Source organism: Oncorhynchus keta, chromosome 16 (assembly GCF_023373465.1).
Source record: "Oncorhynchus keta strain PuntledgeMale-10-30-2019 chromosome 16, Oket_V2, whole genome shotgun sequence".
In the NCBI taxonomy this organism is placed as follows: Eukaryota; Metazoa; Chordata; class Actinopteri; order Salmoniformes; family Salmonidae; genus Oncorhynchus; species Oncorhynchus keta.
This window is the reverse complement of record NC_068436.1, coordinates 15452681-15471974: the sequence shown is the minus strand read 5'-3', so window position 1 is coordinate 15471974 and position 19294 is coordinate 15452681. Positions and strand designations below refer to the sequence as shown.

At 44.1% G+C, this 19294-nt stretch overlaps 1 protein-coding gene across 9 annotated transcripts in view; it reads right to left on the bottom strand.

The window, feature by feature from the left end:
* Nucleotides 1-19294, bottom strand: part of LOC118378614 (type II inositol 3,4-bisphosphate 4-phosphatase-like) — a 263199-nt gene that overhangs the window by 40114 nt on the left and 203791 nt on the right. For all 9 annotated transcript variants that reach the window (XM_052464784.1, XM_052464786.1, XM_052464785.1 and 6 more), the window contains one exon: nucleotides 13561-13744. In XM_052464784.1, coding sequence (XP_052320744.1) covers nucleotides 13561-13744 — 184 coding nt within the window. The remainder of the gene's footprint in view (nucleotides 1-13560; nucleotides 13745-19294) is intronic.

Genomic DNA, 19294 nt, shown 5'->3' with positions numbered 1-19294 from the left:
AGAGAGGGTAGAGAGGAATCTGTGCACCTCTCTGAGGTGAGAGAGGGTAGAGAGGAATCTGTGCACCTCTCTGAGGTGAGAGAGGGTAGAGAGGAATCTGTGCACCTCTCTGAGGTGAGAGAGGGTTGAGGAGTCTGTGCACCTCTCTGAGGTGAGAGAGGGTTGAGGAATCTGTGTACCTCTCTGAGGTGAGAGAGGGTAGAGAGGAATCTCTGAGGTGAGAGAGGGTAGGAGAGGAATCTGTGCACCTCTCTGAGGTGAGAGAGGGTAGAGAGGAATCTGTGCACCTCTCTGAGGTGAGAGAGGGTAGAGAGGAATCTGTTTACCTCTCTGAGGTGAGAGAGGGTAGAGAGGAATCTGTGTACCTCTCTGAGGTGAGAGAGGGTAGAGAGGAATCTGTGCACCTCTCTGAGGTGAGAGAGGGTAGAGAGGAATCTGTGCACCTCTCTGAGGTGAGAGAGGGTAGAGAGGAATCTGTGCACCTCTCTGAGGTGAGAGAGGGTAGAGGAGTCTGTGCACCTCTCTGAGGTGAGAGAGGGTAGAGGAATCTGTGTACCTCTCTGAGGTGAGAGAGGGTAGAGAGGAATCTGTGCACCTCTCTGAGGTGAGAGAGGGTAGAGGAATCTGTGTACCTCTCTGAGGTGAGAGAGGGTAGAGAGGAATCTGTGCACCTCTCTGAGGTGAGAGAGGGTAGGAGAGGAATCTGTGCACCTCTCTGAGGTGAGAGAGGGTAGAGAGGAATCTGTGCACCTCTCTGAGGTGAGAGAGGGTAGAGAGGAATCTGTGCACCTCTCTGAGGTGAGAGAGGGTAGAGAGGAATCTGTGCACCTCTCTGAGGTGAGAGAGGGTAGAGGAGTCTGTGCACCTCTCTGAGGTGAGAGAGGGTTGAGGAGTCTGTGCACCTCTCTGAGGTGAGAGAGGGTTGAGGAGTCTGTGCACCTCTCTGAGGTGAGAGAGGGTTGAGGAGTCTGTGCACCTCTCTGAGGTGAGAGAGGGTTGAGGAATCTGTGTACCTCTCTGAGGTGAGAGAGGGTAGAGGAATCTGTGTACCTCTCTGAGGTGAGAGAGGGTAGAGAGGAATCTGTGTACCTCTCTGAGGTGAGAGAGGGTAGAGAGGAATCTGTGCACCTCTCTGAGGTGAGAGAGGGTTGAGGAGTCTGTGCACCTCTCTGAGGTGAGAGAGGGTTGAGGAGTCTGTGCACCTCTCTGAGGTGAGAGAGGGTTGAGGAATCTGTGCACCTCTCTGAGGTGAGAGAGGGTTGAGGAGTCTGTGCACCTCTCTGAGGTGAGAGAGGGTTGAGGAATCTGTGCACCTCTCTGAGGTGAGAGAGTAGAGAGGAATCTGTGTACCTCTCTGAGGTGAGAGAGGGTTGAGAAGAATCTCTGAGGTGAGAGAGGGGTAGGTGGCACTATGGATGTTGGAGGGCTTGTACGGAAACAGTGCGAGACTGGAGAATGGTGTCTAGACTGTAGTTGCTCCTGGAAGACCTCTGTGTTTTCAGGGATCTGTTTCAGTTTTATATCTGCAAAGTGATCTGATAAGGAACAATCTGTATGTCTGTATATTAACTGAACAGAACAAAAAACCCTGCTTGCGCTGGGAGTCATAGAGGCCTGGTTTTGGCAGACAGCCTTTCTTGTAGGGCCTTACCATACAGGGTTATGGTGGTGGTTGAATAGTACATGTGTGAACAAACAGTAATAGTGTGGGATTCCATTCCATTCAATAACTGCCTATCATGTACAGTATATAGATTACATTATAACTGTCAATGAATCATTTTAGAGCGGTATAACTCTGGATTGAAATACATAACTTGATTAACATTTGGTGCAAGTTCACATTTACTTCAATTAGGAGAAAACTTTATCAACAAGGATACTCACATGCACAAAAATGCACGCATGCACACACTTCCCCACAACCCAACCCCACACACTTCCCCACAACCCAACCCCACACACTTCCCCACAACCCAACCCCACACACTTCCCCACAACCCAACCCCACACACTTCCCCACAACCCAACCCCACACACTTCCCCACAACCCAACCCCACACACTTCCCCACAACCCAACCCCACACACTTCCCCACAACCCAACCCCACACACGTCCCCACAACCCAACCCCACACACTTCCCCACAACCCAACCCCACACACTTCCCCACAATCCAACCCCACACACTTCCCCACAACCCAACCCCACACACTTCCCCACAATCCAACCCCACACACTTCCCCACAATCCAACCCCACACACTTCCCAACAACCCAACCCCACACATTTCCCCACACACTTCCCCACAACCCAACCCCACACACTTCCCCACAACCCAACCCCACACACTTCCCCACAACCCAACCCCACACACTTCCCCACAATCCAACCCCACACACTTCCCCACAATCCAACCCCACACACTTCCCCACAACCCAACCCCACACATTTCCCCACACACTTCCCCACAACCCAACCCCACACACTTCCCCACAACCCAACCCCACACACTTCCCCACAACCCAACCCCACACACTTCCCCACAACCCCACACACTTCCCCACAATCCAACCCGGACAACCCAACCCCACACACTTCCCCACAACCCCACCCCACACACTTCCCCACAACCCAACCCCACAACCCAACCCCACAACCCAACCCCACAACCCAACCCCACACACTTCCCCACAACCCAACCCCACACACTTCCCCACAATCCAACCCCACAACCCAACCCCACAACCCAACCCCACACACTTCCCCACAACCCAGCCCCACACACTTCCCCACAATCCAACCCGACACACTTCCCCATTACCCAACCCCACAACCCAACCCCACAACCCAACCCCACACACTTCCCCACAATCCAACCCCACAACCCAACCCCACACACTTCCCCACAATCCAACCCCACAACCCAGCCCCACACACTTCCCCACAACCCAACCCCACACACTTCCCCACAATCCAACCCCACAACCCAGCCCCACACACTTCCCCACAACCCAACACACTTCCCCACAACCCAACCCCACATACTTCCCCATAACCCCCCACACAAATTAGTGAAGCAAAAAACCTCAATAGGATCAAACCTCCCACAAAAACCCAAAAGGAACTTAAAATGCCAAAATCCATATTCAAATAGAAATGTGCTTATCTTCCACGACGTTCATTTGCAATCAATGGAAGACATTTGGTTTTCATTGGCTTTTCTGGGCTGACTGAAGAATGCATGGTGAGAGACATGGTATTTCACACTCTGGTCATATTTGCTCTTGTTAATTGCGGGGTCAAGGGACCAAGCTATTTGACTGCGACAAAGCCCATCCAGAGCCATTGTTATTATATTAGGATTAGACTCACAATGACTCAGATAGTTGATATTCTAATAGACTAACTCACAATATAACTCAGATAGTTGATATTCTAATAGACTAACTCACAATATAACTCAGATAGTTGATATTCTAATAGACTAACTCACAATATAACTCAGATAGTTGATATTCTAATAGACTAACTCACAATATAACTCAGATAGTTGATATTCTAATAGACTAACTCACAATATAACTCAGATAGTTGATATTCTAATAGACTAACTCACAATATAACTCAGATAGTTGATATTCTAATAGACTAACTCACAATATAACTCAGATAGTTGATATTCTAATAGACTAACTCACAATATAACTCAGATAGTTGATATTCTAATAGACTAACTCACAATATGACTCAGATAGTTGATATTCTAATAGACTAACTCACAATGACTCAGATAGTTGATATTCTAATAGACTAACTCACAATATAACTCAGATAGTTGATATTCTAATAGACTAACTCACAATATAACTCAGATAGTTGATATTCTAATAGACTAACTCACAATATAACTCAGATAGTTGATATTCTAATAGACTAACTCACAATATAACTCAGATAGTTGATATTCTAATAGACTAACTCACAATATGACTCAGATAGTTGATATTCTAATAGACTAACTCACAATATAACTCAGAGAGTTGATATTCTAATAGACTAACTCACAATATAACTCAGATAGTTGATATTCTAATAGACTAACTCACAATATAACTCAGATAGTTGATATTCTAATAGACTAACTCACAATGACTCAGATAGTTGATATTCTAATAGACTAACTCACAATGACTCAGATAGTTGATATTCTAATAGACTAACTCACAATATAACTCAGATAGTTGATATTCTAATAGACTAACTCACAATATAACTCAGATAGTTGATATTCTAATAGACTAACTCACAATATAACTCAGATAGTTGATATTCTAATAGACTAACTCACAATATAACTCAGATAGTTGATATTCTAATAGACTAACTCACAATATAACTCAGATAGTTGATATTCTAATAGACTAACTCACAATATAACTCAGAGAGTTGATATTCTAATAGACTAACTCACAATATAACTCAGATAGTTGATATTCTAATAGACTAACTCACAATATAACTCAGATAGTTGCTATTCTAATAGACTAACTCACAATATAACTCAGATAGTTGATATTCTAATAGACTAACTCACAATATAACTCAGATAGTTGCTATTCTAATAGACTATAGTTGATAGTTGATATTCTAATAGACTAACTCACAATGACTCAGATAGTTGATATTCTAATAGACTAACTCACAATGACTCAGATAGTTGATATTCTAATAGACTAACTCACAATATAACTCAGATAGTTGATATTCTAATAGACTAACTCACAATGACTCAGATAGTTGATATTCTAATAGACTAACTCACAATGACTCAGATAGTTGATATTCTAATAGACTAACTCACAATATAACTCAGATAGTTGCTATTCTAATAGACTATAGTTGATAGTTGATATTCTAATAGACTAACTCACAATGACTCAGATAGTTGATATTCTAATAGACTAACTCACAATGACTCAGATAGTTGATAGTCTCCAGGTTTATTCTCTCTCTCAGTTGTTTGCATTTCGGGTAGATTTGAAAGTAGTGAACCATTCTTAGGGGAGGATTGTCTATATTGTGCTGTGTGGTGCATTTGAAGGTGTTGCATCTGACAGAGAAACTCTCAGGGTTTCTCAGACAGCGAGTCCACTAAACACACGGTACAATATCAGATGAATGTGTGTTCTAATCTAGGACTTGGTTTAAACTGTCTCTGGTGAAAGAAAAACACATTTCAAATCGCTCGCTTTGTTATCTTATCCTACTTTTGCTCACCTCTCAATCTGAAGTGAGAACTTCACTTCACTCTGGTTCTCACCTTCACCTACTGTGGAGAACTAAGGAGCGGAAATCCCCTGAGAGAAAGAAACATTACGTTCTTCAATACATCTGTGATCTCAACTGAGGGAAAAGTGCAAGTCAGAGGTGAAATGCTTACGGTTGGAGGAGTGGTTTTTATGTGTGATACTGTATGTTTGATCTAAAGTAGATGAAAGAACTGCAAGAGGAGGAGTGTTTTTTATGTGTGATACTGTATGTTTGATCTAAAGTAGACAAAAAAACTGCAAGGCTATACGCTCACCGCTTATTTGAAGAGGATGAGAGGAGTTGTCTGTACTATACTGTATGATTAGGGTTATAAATCTACTGGTCATTTACCAAAGTTACTGGAATCTTCGGTAACGCTGGTAATTAACAGGTCATCTTCGGTAACGCTGGTAATTAACAGGTCATCTACGGTAACGCTGGTAATTAACAGATCATCTACGGTAACGCTGGTAATTAACAGGTCATCTACGGTAACGCTGGTAATTAACAGGTCATCTTCGGTAACGCTGGTAATTAACAGGTCATCTACGGTAACGCTGGTAATTAACAGGTCATCTTCGGTAACGCTGGTAATTAACAGGTCATCTACGGTAACGCTGGTAATTAACAGGTCATCCACGGTAACGCTGGTAATTAACAGGTCATCTACGGTAACGCTGGTAATTAACAGGTCATCTACGGTAACGCTGGTAATTAACAGGTCATCTACGGTAACGCTGGTAATTAACAGGTCATCTACGGTAACGCTGGTAATTAACAGGTCATCCACGGTAACGCTGGTAATTAACAGGTCATCTACGGTAACGCTGGTAATTAACAGGTCATCTACGGTAACGCTGGTAATTAACAGGTCATCCACGGTAACGCGGGTAATTAACAGGTCATCTACGGTAACGCTGGTAATTAACAGGTCATCTTCGGTAACGCTGGTAATTAACAGGTCATCTACGGTAACGCTGGTAATTAACAGGTCATCTTCGGTAACGCTGGTAATTAACAGGTCATCTACGGTAACGCTGGTAATTAACAGGTCATCTACGGTAACGCTGGTAATTAACAGGTCATCTACGGTAACGCTGGTAATTAACAGGTCATCTACGGTAACGCTGGTAATTAACAGGTCATCTACGGTAACGCTGGTAATTAACAGGTCATCTACGGTAACGCTGGTAATTAACAGGTCATCTTCGGTAACGCTGGTAATTAACAGGTCATCTACGGTAACGCTGGTAATTAACAGGTCATCTACGGTAACGCTGGTAATTAACAGGTCATCTACGGTAACGCTGGTAATTAACAGGTCATCTACGGTAACGCTGGTAATTAACAGGTCATCTACGGTAACGCTGGTAATTAACAGGTCATCTACGGTAACGCTGGTAATTAACAGGTCATCTACGGTAACGCTGGTAATTAACAGGTAATCTACGGTAACGCTGGTAATTAACAGGTCATCTACGGTAACGCTGGTAATTAACAGGTCGTCTACGGTAACGCTGGTAATTAACAGGTCATCTACTGTAACGCTGGTAATTAACAGGTCATCTACGGTAACGCTGGTAATTAACAGGTCATCTACGGTAACGCTGGTAATTAACAGGTCATCTACGGTAACGCTGGTAATTAACAGGTCATCTACGGTAACGCTGGTAATTAACAGGTCATCTACGGTAACGCTGGTAATTAACAGGTCGTCTACGGTAACGCTGGTAATTAACAGGTCATCTACGGTAACGCTGGTAATTAACAGGTCGTCTACGGTAACTCTGTCAATTAACAGGTCGTCTACGGTAACGCTGGTAATTAACAGGCCATCTACGGTAACGCTGGTAATTAACAGGCCGTCTACGGTAACACTGGTAATTAACAGGTCGTCTACGGTAACACTGGTAATTAACAGGTAATCTACGGTAATGCTGGTAATTAACATCTTATGGCTGGGGGGCAGTATTGAGTAGCTTGGGTGAATAAATTGCCCAAAGTAAACGACCTGCTCCTCAGTCTCAGTTGCTAATATATGCATATTATTATTACTATTGGATAGAAAACACTAACGTTTCTAAAACTGTTTGAATGATGTCTGTGAGTATAACAGAACTCATATGACAGGCAAAATCCTGAGGAGAAATCAAAGAATGAAGTGAGAAATCTGAGCTTGGTATGTATTCACCACAGTTCCCAATGAAATCCCCTTGAGATATTAATTATGTTGCACTTCCTAGGGCTTCCACTAGATGTCAACCATCTATAGAAATTTGAATGAGACTTCTACTGTGTTGTGGGACTGAATGAGAGCAGAATGTATCAGGTGACTGGCAGTCAGCCATTTTCTGATCATGTGCATTCCTCATGGTATCCACTTGCGTTCCATTGCTCATCAAGACACAAAGGAATACTCCGGTTGGAACTTTATTGAAGCTATATGTTAACCTCTTGAACCTCTGGGGGCAGTATTTCATTTTTGGATGGAAAACGTTCCCGTTTTAAACAAGATATTTTGTCACGAACAGATGCTCAACTATGCATATAATTGACATCTTTGGAAAGAAAACACTCTGACATTTCCAAAACTGCAAAGATATTGTCTGTGAGTGCCACAGAACTAATGCTACAGGCGAAACCAAGATTAAATTTCATACAGGAAGTGAGCCAGAATTTGGAGGCGCTGTGTTCCAATGTCTCCTTATATGGCTGTGAATGCGCAAGGAATGAGCCTACACTTTCTATCATTTCCCCAAGGTGTTTGCAGCATTGTGAAGTATTTGTAGGCATATCATTGGAAAATTGACGATAAGAGACTACATTTAGCAGGTGTCCGCTCGGTGTCCTCCGTCAAAACTATTGCGTAATCTCCTGGTGCGTGCATTTTTCCATTTTGAACAGAGGAGAAACCAAACTGCAACGAGTGATTTATCATCGAATAGATATGTGAAAAACACCTTGAGGATTGATTCTAAACAACGTTTGCCATGTTTCTGTCGATATTATGGAGTTAATTTGGAAAAAAGTTTGTGTCGTAATGACTGAATTTTCGTTTTTTTTCTTAGCCAAACGTGATGAACAAAATGGAGCGATTTCTCCTACACAAATAATATTTTTGGAAAAACTGAACATTTGCTATCTAACTGAGAGTCTCCTCATTGAAAACATCCGAAGTTCTTCAAAGGTAAATTATTTTATTTGAATGCTTTTCTTGTTTTTGTGAAAATGTTGCCTGCTGAATGCTAGGCTTAATGCTATGCTAGCTATCAATACTCTTACACAAATGCTTGTGTAGCTATGGTTGAAAAGCATTTTTTGAACATCTGGGATGACAGTGTTGTTAACAAAAGGCTAAGCTTGTGAGCAAATATATTTATTTAATTTAATTTGCGATTTTCATGAATAGTTAACATTGCGTTATGGTAATAAGCTTGAGGCTATAATTACGCTCCCGGATACGGGATTGCTCGTCGCAACAGGTTAAGGAGAGGTATATCTATAATTCCATGTGTATAATTTGTATTATAATCTACATTTATGATGAGTATTTCTGTTGAATGATGTGGCTATGCAAAATCACTGGATGTTTTTGGAACTAGTGAATGTAACGCGCCAATGTAAACTCATATTTTGATAAATATGAACTTTATCAAACAAACCATACATGTATTGTGTAACATTAAGTCCTATGAGTGTCATCTGATGATCATCAAAGGTTAGTGATTGATTTAATCTCTATTTGTGCTTTTTGTGACAGCTCTTTTTGCTGGAAAAAATGGCTGTGTTTATTGTCGTTTGGTGGTGACCTATCAATCGTTTGTGGTGCTTTTGCTGTAAAGCATATTTGATATCGGACACTGTGGTGGGATTAACAACAAGATTACCTTTAAAATGGTATGAGATACATGTATGTTGGAGGAATTTTAATTATAAGATTTTTGATGTTTTGAATTAGGCACCCTGCACTTTCACTAGCTGTTGTAATATCATCCCGTTAAATGGGATGTCAGCCCAAACACAGGTCGTCTACGGTAACGCTGGTAATTAACAGGCCGTCTACGGTAACGCTGGTAATTAACAGGTCGTCTACGGTAACGCTGGTAATTAACAGGTCATCTACGGTAACGCTGGTAATTAACAGGTCGTCTACAGTGACTGGTAATTAACAGGTCGTCTACGGTAACTCTGGCAATTAAACAGGTCATCTACGGTAACTCTGGTAATTAAACAGGTCATCTACGGTAACTCTGGTAATTAAACAGGTCATCTACGGTAACTCTGGTAATTAACAGGTCATCTAGGGTGACTGGTAATTAACAGGTCATCTATGGTAATGCTGGTAATTAACAGGTCATCTACGGTAACGCTGGTAATTAACAGGTCATCTACGGTGACTGGTAATTAACAGGTCGTCTATGGTAACTATGGAAATTAACAGGTCATCTATGGTAACTCTGGTAAGTTATACTTGAATAATAAAAAATACTCATATAAAGTATAATTTCTTTATATCTGTGTCCATATTGTCCATGAGTTTCTAGTGGATATGGACCAAGAGAACATAGTCTAACTATTTTTTTTTAAATGGCATTCATTTTAATTAACTCGGCAACTCTTCCTACTATTGACTTTTTCACAATTGCTACCAGTTTGACACCGAAACATTTACAACAGAGACATAGACATAAAAAGAAAAAATATATCAAGAATATTTCATGCTGAAACCCACACCAATGGAATTCACAATAACCCTTACACAGCCTGGAAGTGTGTTGGGTTATTGTCCTGTTGAAAAACAAATGGTAGTCCCACTAAGCCCAAACCAGATGGGATGGCGTATCGCTGCAGAATGCTGTGGTAGCCATGCTGGTTAAGTGTGCCTTGAATTCTAAATAAATCACTGACAGTGTCACCAGCAAAGCACCCCTACACCATAACACCTCCTCCTCCATGCTTTACGGTGGGAAATACACATGCGGAGATCAACCGTTCACCTACTTTGCGTCTCACAAAGACACAGCGGTTGGAACCAAAAATCTCCAATTTGGACTCCAGACCAAACAACACATTTCCAATGGTCTAATGTCCATTGCTCACGTTTTGTGGCCCAGGCAAGTCTCTTCTTCTCATGGTGTCCTTTAGAAGTGGGTTCTTTGTAGCAATTCGACGATGAAGGCCTGATTCACACAGTCTCTCCTCTGAACAGTTGATTTTTAGATGTGTCTGTTACTTGAACTCTGTGAAGCATTTATTTGGGCTGAAATTTCTGAGGCTGGTAACTCTAAATGAACTTACCCTCAACAGCAGAGGTAACTCTGGGTCTTCCATTCCTGTGGCGGTCCTCATGAGAGCCAGTTTCATCATAGCGCTTGATGGTTTTTGCGACTGCACTTGAAGAAACTTTCAAAGTTCTTGACATTGTCCACATTGACTGACCTTCATGTCTTAAATTAATGATGGACTGTCGTTTCTCTGTGCTTATTTGAGCTGTTCTTGCCATAATATGGACTTGTTTTTTTCCCAAATAGGGCTATCTTCTATATACCACCCCTACCTTGTCACAACACAACTGATTGGCTCAAATGCATTAAGAAGGAAAGAAATTCCACAAATGAACTTTTAATAAGGCACACCTGTTAATTGAAATGCATTCCAGGTGACTACCTCATAAAGCTGGTTGAGAGAAAGCCAAAAGTGTGCTGTCAAGGCAACGGGTGGCTATTTGAAGAATATGAAATATAAAATATATTTTGATTTCTTTAACACTACTACATGATTCCATATGTGTTATTTCATAGCTGTGATGTCTTCACTATTATTCTAGAATGTAGAAAATAGTAAAAAATAAAGAAAAACCCTTGAATGAGTAGGTGTGTCCAAACTTTTGACCGGTAGTGCATGTATGGTACTTCCTACTTTATTAAAAGGAGAACCATGTACAGAGAGGAGAAAGATGTTGAATGGAAAGTGCTAGATATAGACTGGGAGAGGTGTATGACCTCATAGCCATGCCTGGTAGGTACGCCCGGTAGGCACACCTGGTAGGTACGCCCGGTAGGCACACCTGGTAGGCACGCCGTATCCAATGTAATTTAACACAGGACGTTTTTCTGCCCAAATAAGGCAATCCTCTTATACTGTAGTAATGCATAGAAGATAATAGTAATAGGTATTCTGCGCTTTTGGAGATAAGCATCAGTTCCCAGAAGGCAGGAGATGAATTGATGCATCGTTCTTTCACTGATCATCATCATCACCACCAATAGCAGCAGTAGCAGTAATAACACAGCATCTGAGAACCCGTAGATCGTTGTAGATCTTTTTTTTGTTTCATAGTGTGGGTTTCCGGTTTTAACCTCCCCCTATCCCTTCCCCTAAGGGGAGTCACAGCATCCACCCGGCCCAGTGACAACCCTCCTCCATAGCCTTGAATCCAAGCTGAAAATTGTGAAATAATCCGTTTGGATCCCAGGCTAACTTCTCCCCCCACTCCTCATCTCACTCCCAGACTCTCTGGAGGAGACGTTTCTGTGTGAGACGCTGGCAGTGGGAGCTGTCCTTGGTGAGTAACGTGACTGTGGATCAAACCCCTCTGTGCTTTCATTAGGGCTCTGTCTGTCTCTCTCGCTCTCTCTCTCTACCTCACTATGGACCGAAACTCCACAGCCATCTGTCTGGACAGTGGACACACACCAACCCAGGGAGCCAGCATGGCTGTGTGTGTGAGTGAGTGTGTGTTTTGAGAGTTTCCATGGAAACGCCATGGGTAGACCACCTAATTGATCCAGGATCATACATTATATGGTGAAAATTGTGTGCTGAATGTGTGGTGTTGCTAGGCGGACTATGGATTATCAATGTGTTGTTGTTTGTGTCACACTGCTTTGCTTCATCTTGGCCAGGTCGCAGTTGGAAATGAGAACTTGTTCTCAACTGGCCTACCTGGTTAAATAAAGGTGAAATGAAAAATGTAAAATAAATAAATGATAGTGGAGCTACTTAGGGTGAACTCAGCACTATAAGCAAATGTGCAAACACACATTCTATGACAGACTACTCATGCATATGACATGAACAACTGTCCAACGGACAACCATCAATCAATCTCCACATCCAACTATATTTTTCCCCTGTACACACCCTACCACAAGCCTCCCTTATTCCGCACACCACCCACACACACACCAATAACCGAGACAGAGACACACAAAGTTTGAAGTTCCAATCAGAGGAGCAGGGCCGGTGCTGACCAGGCCGCCTGCGTGTCTAATCAAGGATGAGGGGAAGCGGTGACAGAGAGAATGTACCAATGAAGCTGTCTGATTGGGCTCTACTCCACTGTGGCAAAAACAATCTCTCACTCACTCACTGCAGCAGATTGCAAATCTGACAGCACCAGATGTAATTCATAATTACACGGATAAAACACCAAGTGTCTTGTTCATAAAACTCTGCGCTCGTGGACTCGCAATTCACTTGAGTTGGCGTTTTAATGATGAGTTATGGACAGTGGGTATGACGAGAGGTGTGTGTGTGTTTGGGGTGTGTTTAACCCTAGAGCTAGATGTCTTCACGGCAGATGTTTTGTAGTATTACGCTTGAAGGGCAACTTCAGGTCACTAAAATATACTTTCTGCAGCCAAATATATTCAGCAAAATACAGTATAAACAATCATCTCTGAGGAAAAACACATGTTCACACTCATAGTCACTGTAAAGGAGATGTTCTACAAATAGCTCCAGTTTTAATCCCCCTGGCAGCTCACCTCCCAGGCTTCGCCTCCCAGGCTTCGCCTCCCAGGCTTCGCCTCCCAGGTTTCGCCTCCCAGGTTTCGCCTCCCAGGTTTCGCCTCCCAGGTTTCGCCTACCAGGCTTCACTTTGCCTGATTACACACTAGCACAGCAGGAGGGAAGATCTCTAAAATGAGCTCCCCTGTGGTGCTACACATCCAGATGGTGGCATTCAGCCCAGCACCATTCCTGCACCCGGGGGGGCTACAGATCCAGATAAGTTAAGCATAGCACTTCTACCTGTGCCTTTGAGCTCCATCGTGGGGGAAAGGAACATGGACAGAGGGGGTAGATTGTGGTGGTAGTTGGAGACCTGTGTGGCTAGAGATCCAGCCAGGGACACTAAGTAGCACTCCCACCCCAGGCGTGGGGCTAAATGGTGGGGAAAGGGACAAGGAAAGAGCTGGTAGGTGGTGGTGGTTCTGATAGTTGTGGTGGTAGAGGCCTACTCACCTTTCCAGCCAGGGTCTTGAGTGCCTCCCTCAGCCCAGCCATGGAGTGCTGCTGGGCGGCCTGAAGCAGCTGGTCTGCCAGGCCCGAGATGAGAGGTTGGAGATGGCCCACACTGTGCAACACCTCCTGGGCTTTGGCTGTGTGCTCCGGGGAGTAGTAGATGCACTGGTATGCTGTGCTGAAACTGAAGAGGTGATGGAGAGAGAGAAATTGTTGTTATGTGTTGTAAATACAACCCATATTTATGCTTATTTATTTTATCATGTGTCCTTTAACCATTTGTACATTGTTAAAACATGGTATATATATAATATGACATTTGTATTGTCTTTGTTTTGAAACTTCTGTATGTGTAATGTTTACTGTTAATTTTTATTTCACTTTTGTATATTATCTACTTCACTTGCTTTGGCAATGTTAACACGTTCCCCATGCCAATAAAGCCCCTTGAATTGAGAAGAGAGAGAGAGAGAGAGAGAGAGAGAGAGAGAGAGAGAGAGAGAGAGAGAGAGAGAGAGAGAGAGAGAGAGAGAGAGAGAGAGAGAGAGAGAGAGAGAGAGAGAGAGAGAGAGAGAGAGAGAGACCGAGAGAGAGAGAGAGAGAGAGACCGAGAGAGAGAGAGACCGAGAGAGACCGAGAGAGAGGAGAGACCGAGAGAGACGGAGAGAGGAGAGAGAGGGAGAGACCGAGAGAGAGAGACCGAGAGAGACGGAGAGAGAGGAGACCGAGAGAGACGGAGAGAGAGAGACCGAGAGAGGCCGGAGAGAGAGAGAGAGAGAGACGGAGAGAGAGAGAGACCGAGAGACGAGAGAGAGAGAGAGAGAGAGAGAGAGAGAGAGAGAGAGAGACGAGAGAGAGAGAGAGAGAGAGAGAGAGAGAGAGAGAGGCAGAGAGAGAGAGAGACCGAGAGAGAGAGAGGAGAGAGAGAGAGAGAGAGAGAGAGAGAGGCAGAGAGAGAGAGAGAGACGAGAGAGAGAGAGAGACGGAGAGAGAGAGAGAGAGAGAGACGGAGAGAGAGAGAGGCAGACCGAGAGAGACGGAGAGAGAGAGAGAGAGAGAGAGACCGAGAGAGACGGAGAGAGAGAGAGAGAGAGAGAGAGGAGAGAGAGAGAGAGAGAGGAGAGAGAGAGAGAGAGAGAGGCCGAGAGAGACGGAGAGAGAGAGAGAGACCGAGAGAGACGGAGAGAGAGAGAGAGAGAGAGGCCGAGACCGAGAGAGACGGAGAGAGAGAGAGAGAGAGAGAGAGAGAGAGAGAGAGAGAGAGGCAGAGAGAGAGAGAGAGAGAGAGAGAGGCAGAGAGAGAGAGAGAGGAGAGAGAGAGAGAAAGAGGCAGAGAGAGAGAGAGAGACCGAGACCGAAAGAGAGAGACCGAGAGAGAGAGAGAGACGGAGAGAGAGAGAGAGACGGAGAGAGAGAGAGAGAGAGAGAGAGAGAGGCAGAGAGAGAGAGACCGAGAGAGACGGAGAGAGAGAGAAAGACCGAGAGAGAGAGACCGAGAGAAAGAGACCGAGAGAGAGAGAGACGGAGAGAGAGAGAGAGACGGAGAGAGAGAGAGAGAGAGAGAGAGAGAGGCAGAGAGAGAGACCGAGAGAGACGGAGAGAGAGAGAGAGAGGAGAGGGAGAGGCAGAGAGAGAGAGAGGCAGAGAGAGAGAGAGAGAGAGAGAGAGAGAGAGAGAGAGAGAGAGAGAGAGAGAGAGAGACAGAGGCAGAGAGAGGAGAGGCAGAGAGAGAGAGGCAGAGAGAGAGAGAGAGAGAGAGAGAACCTGAGAGCAGCAGAGGGGGACAGAGAGAGAGACAACATAACCAACAGAGAGAGAGAGAGAGAGGCAGAGAGAGAGAGAGAGAGAGAGAGAGAGAGAGAGCAGAGAGAGAGAGAGAGAGAGAGAGAGAGGCAGAGAGAGAGAGAGAGAGAAAGAGAGAGAGAGAGGCAGAGAGAGAGAGAGAGAGAGAGAGGCAGAGAAATCTAAGAAAGAAATTGAGAAACCTGTCCAACCAAAAACATAGAGCAGAGAGAGAGAGAGAGAGACAGAGAGAGAGAGAGGAAAAGAAAAGGGTCAAGATTTTAGAGGATTGTAAACAGCAGTGTAGATAAAAACTGATCAAATAAAGAAACATTGTAAAAACTCAGGTTTTACCATTTATTGCATGCGGTTAAATTTGACTGTATGAATCCAGCTAGTTTCAGCAGTGCTAAACATATTCAACTATTTTACATACTCAGAAGTTCACCATATTTGACTCTTCTAACTTGACCGGAGAGAGCGAGAAGTGAGAAACGAAGGAGATGGATCAATGATACTGTAGACAGAACCTGGGCCTGGGGGTTATTTAGATCAAATCAATGACCCACCCACAGAGTAAGCAATGTCCAGGCATATTGCAAACCACCTGCAAGAACAGATTCATTCCAGCTCATTCTGCCACCAATCAATAGCCAACCCATGATATGTCATTAGTAAGCAGAACGTACACATTCCCCATACAATTATTTTGTCCATTTAGAACAGTGATGACTATGGATCGGTTTGTCGTCTAGATAACAGGGTAATCAAAAACAGTCCACTGGTAAACGTTTTCTAGTTGGATCATTACCGCCACGATACAGTGTGTGGTATAGTCTGGATACAGTGTGTGGTATAGTCTGGATACAGTGTGTGGTATAGTCTGGATACAGTGTGTGGTATAGTCTGGATACAGTGTGTGGTATAGTCTGGATACAGTGTGTGGTATAGTCTGGATACAGTGTGTGGTATAGTCTGGATACAGTGTGTGGTATAGTCTGGATACAGTGTGTGGTATAGTCTGGATACAGTGTGTGGTATAGTCTGGATACAATGTGTGGTATAGTCTGGATACCGTGTGTGGTATAGTCTGGATACAGTGTGTGGTATAGTCTGGATACAGTGTGTGGTATAGTCTGGATACAGTGTGTGGTATAGTCTGGATACAGTGTGTGGTATAGTCTGGATACAGTGTGTGGTATAGTCTGGATACAGTGTGTGGTATAGTCTGGATACAGTGTGTGGTATAGTCTGGATACAGTGTGTGGTATAGTCTGGATACAGTGTGTGGTATAGTCTGGATACAGTGTGTGGTATAGTCTGGATACAGTGTGTGGTATAGTCTGGATACAGTGTGTGGTATAGTCTGGATACAGTGTGTGGTATAGTCTGGATACAGTGTGTGGTATAGTCTGGATACAGTGTGTGGTATAGTCTGGATACAGTGTGTGGTATAGTCTGGATACAGTGTGTGGTATAGTCTGGATACAGTGTGTGGTATAGTCTGGATACAGTGTGTGGTATAGTCTGGATACAGTGTGTGGTATAGTCTGGATACAGTGTGTGGTATAGTCTGGATACAGTGTGTGGTATAGTCTGGATACAGTGTGTGGTATAGTCTGGATACAGTAAGTCAAATGTTGCTCTAGTTGCCTGAAACTGTATCATAGATCAATGCTTTCCAACGTTTCAATCTAAAACCACCTAATTAATATCTGCAGCCAGATGAAAATTATGAATATTTAATACTTTATTTTTATTTTTAGGGAAGCGTTTCACCCTCAGATGAAATGTGTTTTGTCAGTTCATAGATTCAGGGCACATCAGTCCCAATCAAACGTTCACCTCAAGTAAAGTTTCAATGACTTTCATTGAGTTCTCCACAGTGATTTCCTGCCATCAGACCAAGCGCGTGCGTTAACGAGGCAGCGATTTGAGGCAGTCAACCCTCCCAGCTCGTTTAGATTCAGCTCTGAACAGCCTGTATGTAGGCCAGACCCTGGAGCCAGATCCCAAGGCATAACTGACTGAAGAATGAAAGAGTGAATGTCTTGAGAACGAGAGAGCGAGTAGAAAAGAAGAGTCCTCAAAGCAATCTTTTATGACACATCCTCTACCTGCTTCATCAGTACAGTGCCAAAACCTGGGGACCTTTATTACTTCCGGTGTACTGGGGGCTAGCTAGCTGCTGCCAATGTAACATCTGATTGGTTAGCGCTAACAAACGCTGGCCTTGTCATTGCGGCTAATGAGTTCTCTGGAGATAGGCCACCCGCTGCAGCCCATAGACAATCAGACTTCGGCCTCTTATAAGATCCAGTACCATCTTATCCCATCTCTCCAGAGTAGCCTAGCCTATTGTCAATACTAGGGAAGTTGCTAGGGAATACGAGGGAAAAAGCCAACATTTGTTTGAATGCTAATTTACGTAAGTCATTTCGTTAAAACTTGGGCATTCTCTTTGAGTTGGAGTTCTTATTACCACATTATGCAGGAGGGTACAAATGGAAGAAGATCAATAAAACAGAATACCACCGGAAAAACGACATTGTCTGAGTGAGGCAGACAGAGACTCATGAGCCAATTCCAGCTGTATAACAACAACAAATCCAGCCATTAGGTATCCTGTGCTGTGGATAATCAGTGTTTACACATGGTCCCTACCGCCTGATGCCACAGGAGAGCGTTGACCTATATCGGAGCTGGTTATTGGAGGGAAACCATAATTTCCTCATCAGGGTGGCCTGTCAGTCCAATAAGCTAGCTAGCTTCCACCAAAGCCAAGATGGCCGCCGACAAGCACAGTGAAGAGAACAGAAACTCTGCTTGTTAAGGGAAAAGCTTAAAAATGGACACCCGACTTGGAATATCCTTGTTTACAATTACATTTCATTACATTTAAGTCATTTAGCAGACGCTCTTATCCAGAGCGACTTACAAATTGGTGCATTCACCTTATGACATCCAGTGGAACAGCCACTTTACAATAGTGCATCTAAATCTTTTAAGGGGGGTGAGAAGGATTACTTTATCCTATCCTAGGTATTCCTTAAAGAGGTGGGGTTTCAGGTGTCTCCGGAAGGTGGTGATTGACTCCGCTGTCCTGGCGTCGTGGGGGAGTTTGTTCCACCATTGGGGGGCCAGAGCAGCGAACCGTTTTGACTGGGCTGAGCGGGAACTGTACTTCCTCAGTGGTAGGGAGGCGAGCAGGCCAGAGGTGGATGAACGCAGTGCCCTTGTTTGGGTGTAGGGCCTGATCAGAGCCTGGAGGTACTGAGGTGCCGTTCCCCTCACAGCTCCGTAGGCAAGCACCATGGTCTTGTAGCGGATGCGAGCTTCAACTGGAAGCCAGTGGAGAGAGCGGAGGTGGAGGAATGGTGTTGTTAGGTGTTTAATCAAGAAGCAAAGGATTTTGGCTGTTTCTTAGCGTCTACTGGCAGTTTGCTGAGCCACAAGCTAGCTAGTTTAATGTAAAATACATGTTTGCATACACGTTATTACTCTGCAGATGATCTTATATCTCCGGTAGGTTACATCTGAGAGAACCAGAACCTCCCAGGAGGGGGCGGTGGGTGAGGGGGGATCTTTATCGACCCAACTCTCCCCCAGACACAGCCTCCCTAGTGGGCTAGCTATCCCACACCTCGCTCTCCGCCACGGAGCATCCACCCACCCACTCTAGACCTACCTATTAGAAGGAATTATCAAAACTAGCAAATAGTAAGCAGTCTAGCAAAACGTCGTCCCTTGATGTTCCTAAACGATCAATGGGAATTGGTTATGACAGTAATGAGAGGGAGAGAGGGAAAGAGAAAAAGGAGGAGAAGAAGAAGAAGCAGCAGCCTCTCTTCTCTAATTAAGCCCGTGTCTCTGGCTCATGGCTAATTAATAGTGGGGAAGGAAATTAATGAAGAGCTTCCAGGCCTGCTGTCGACAGCCAGCAGGAGCAGAA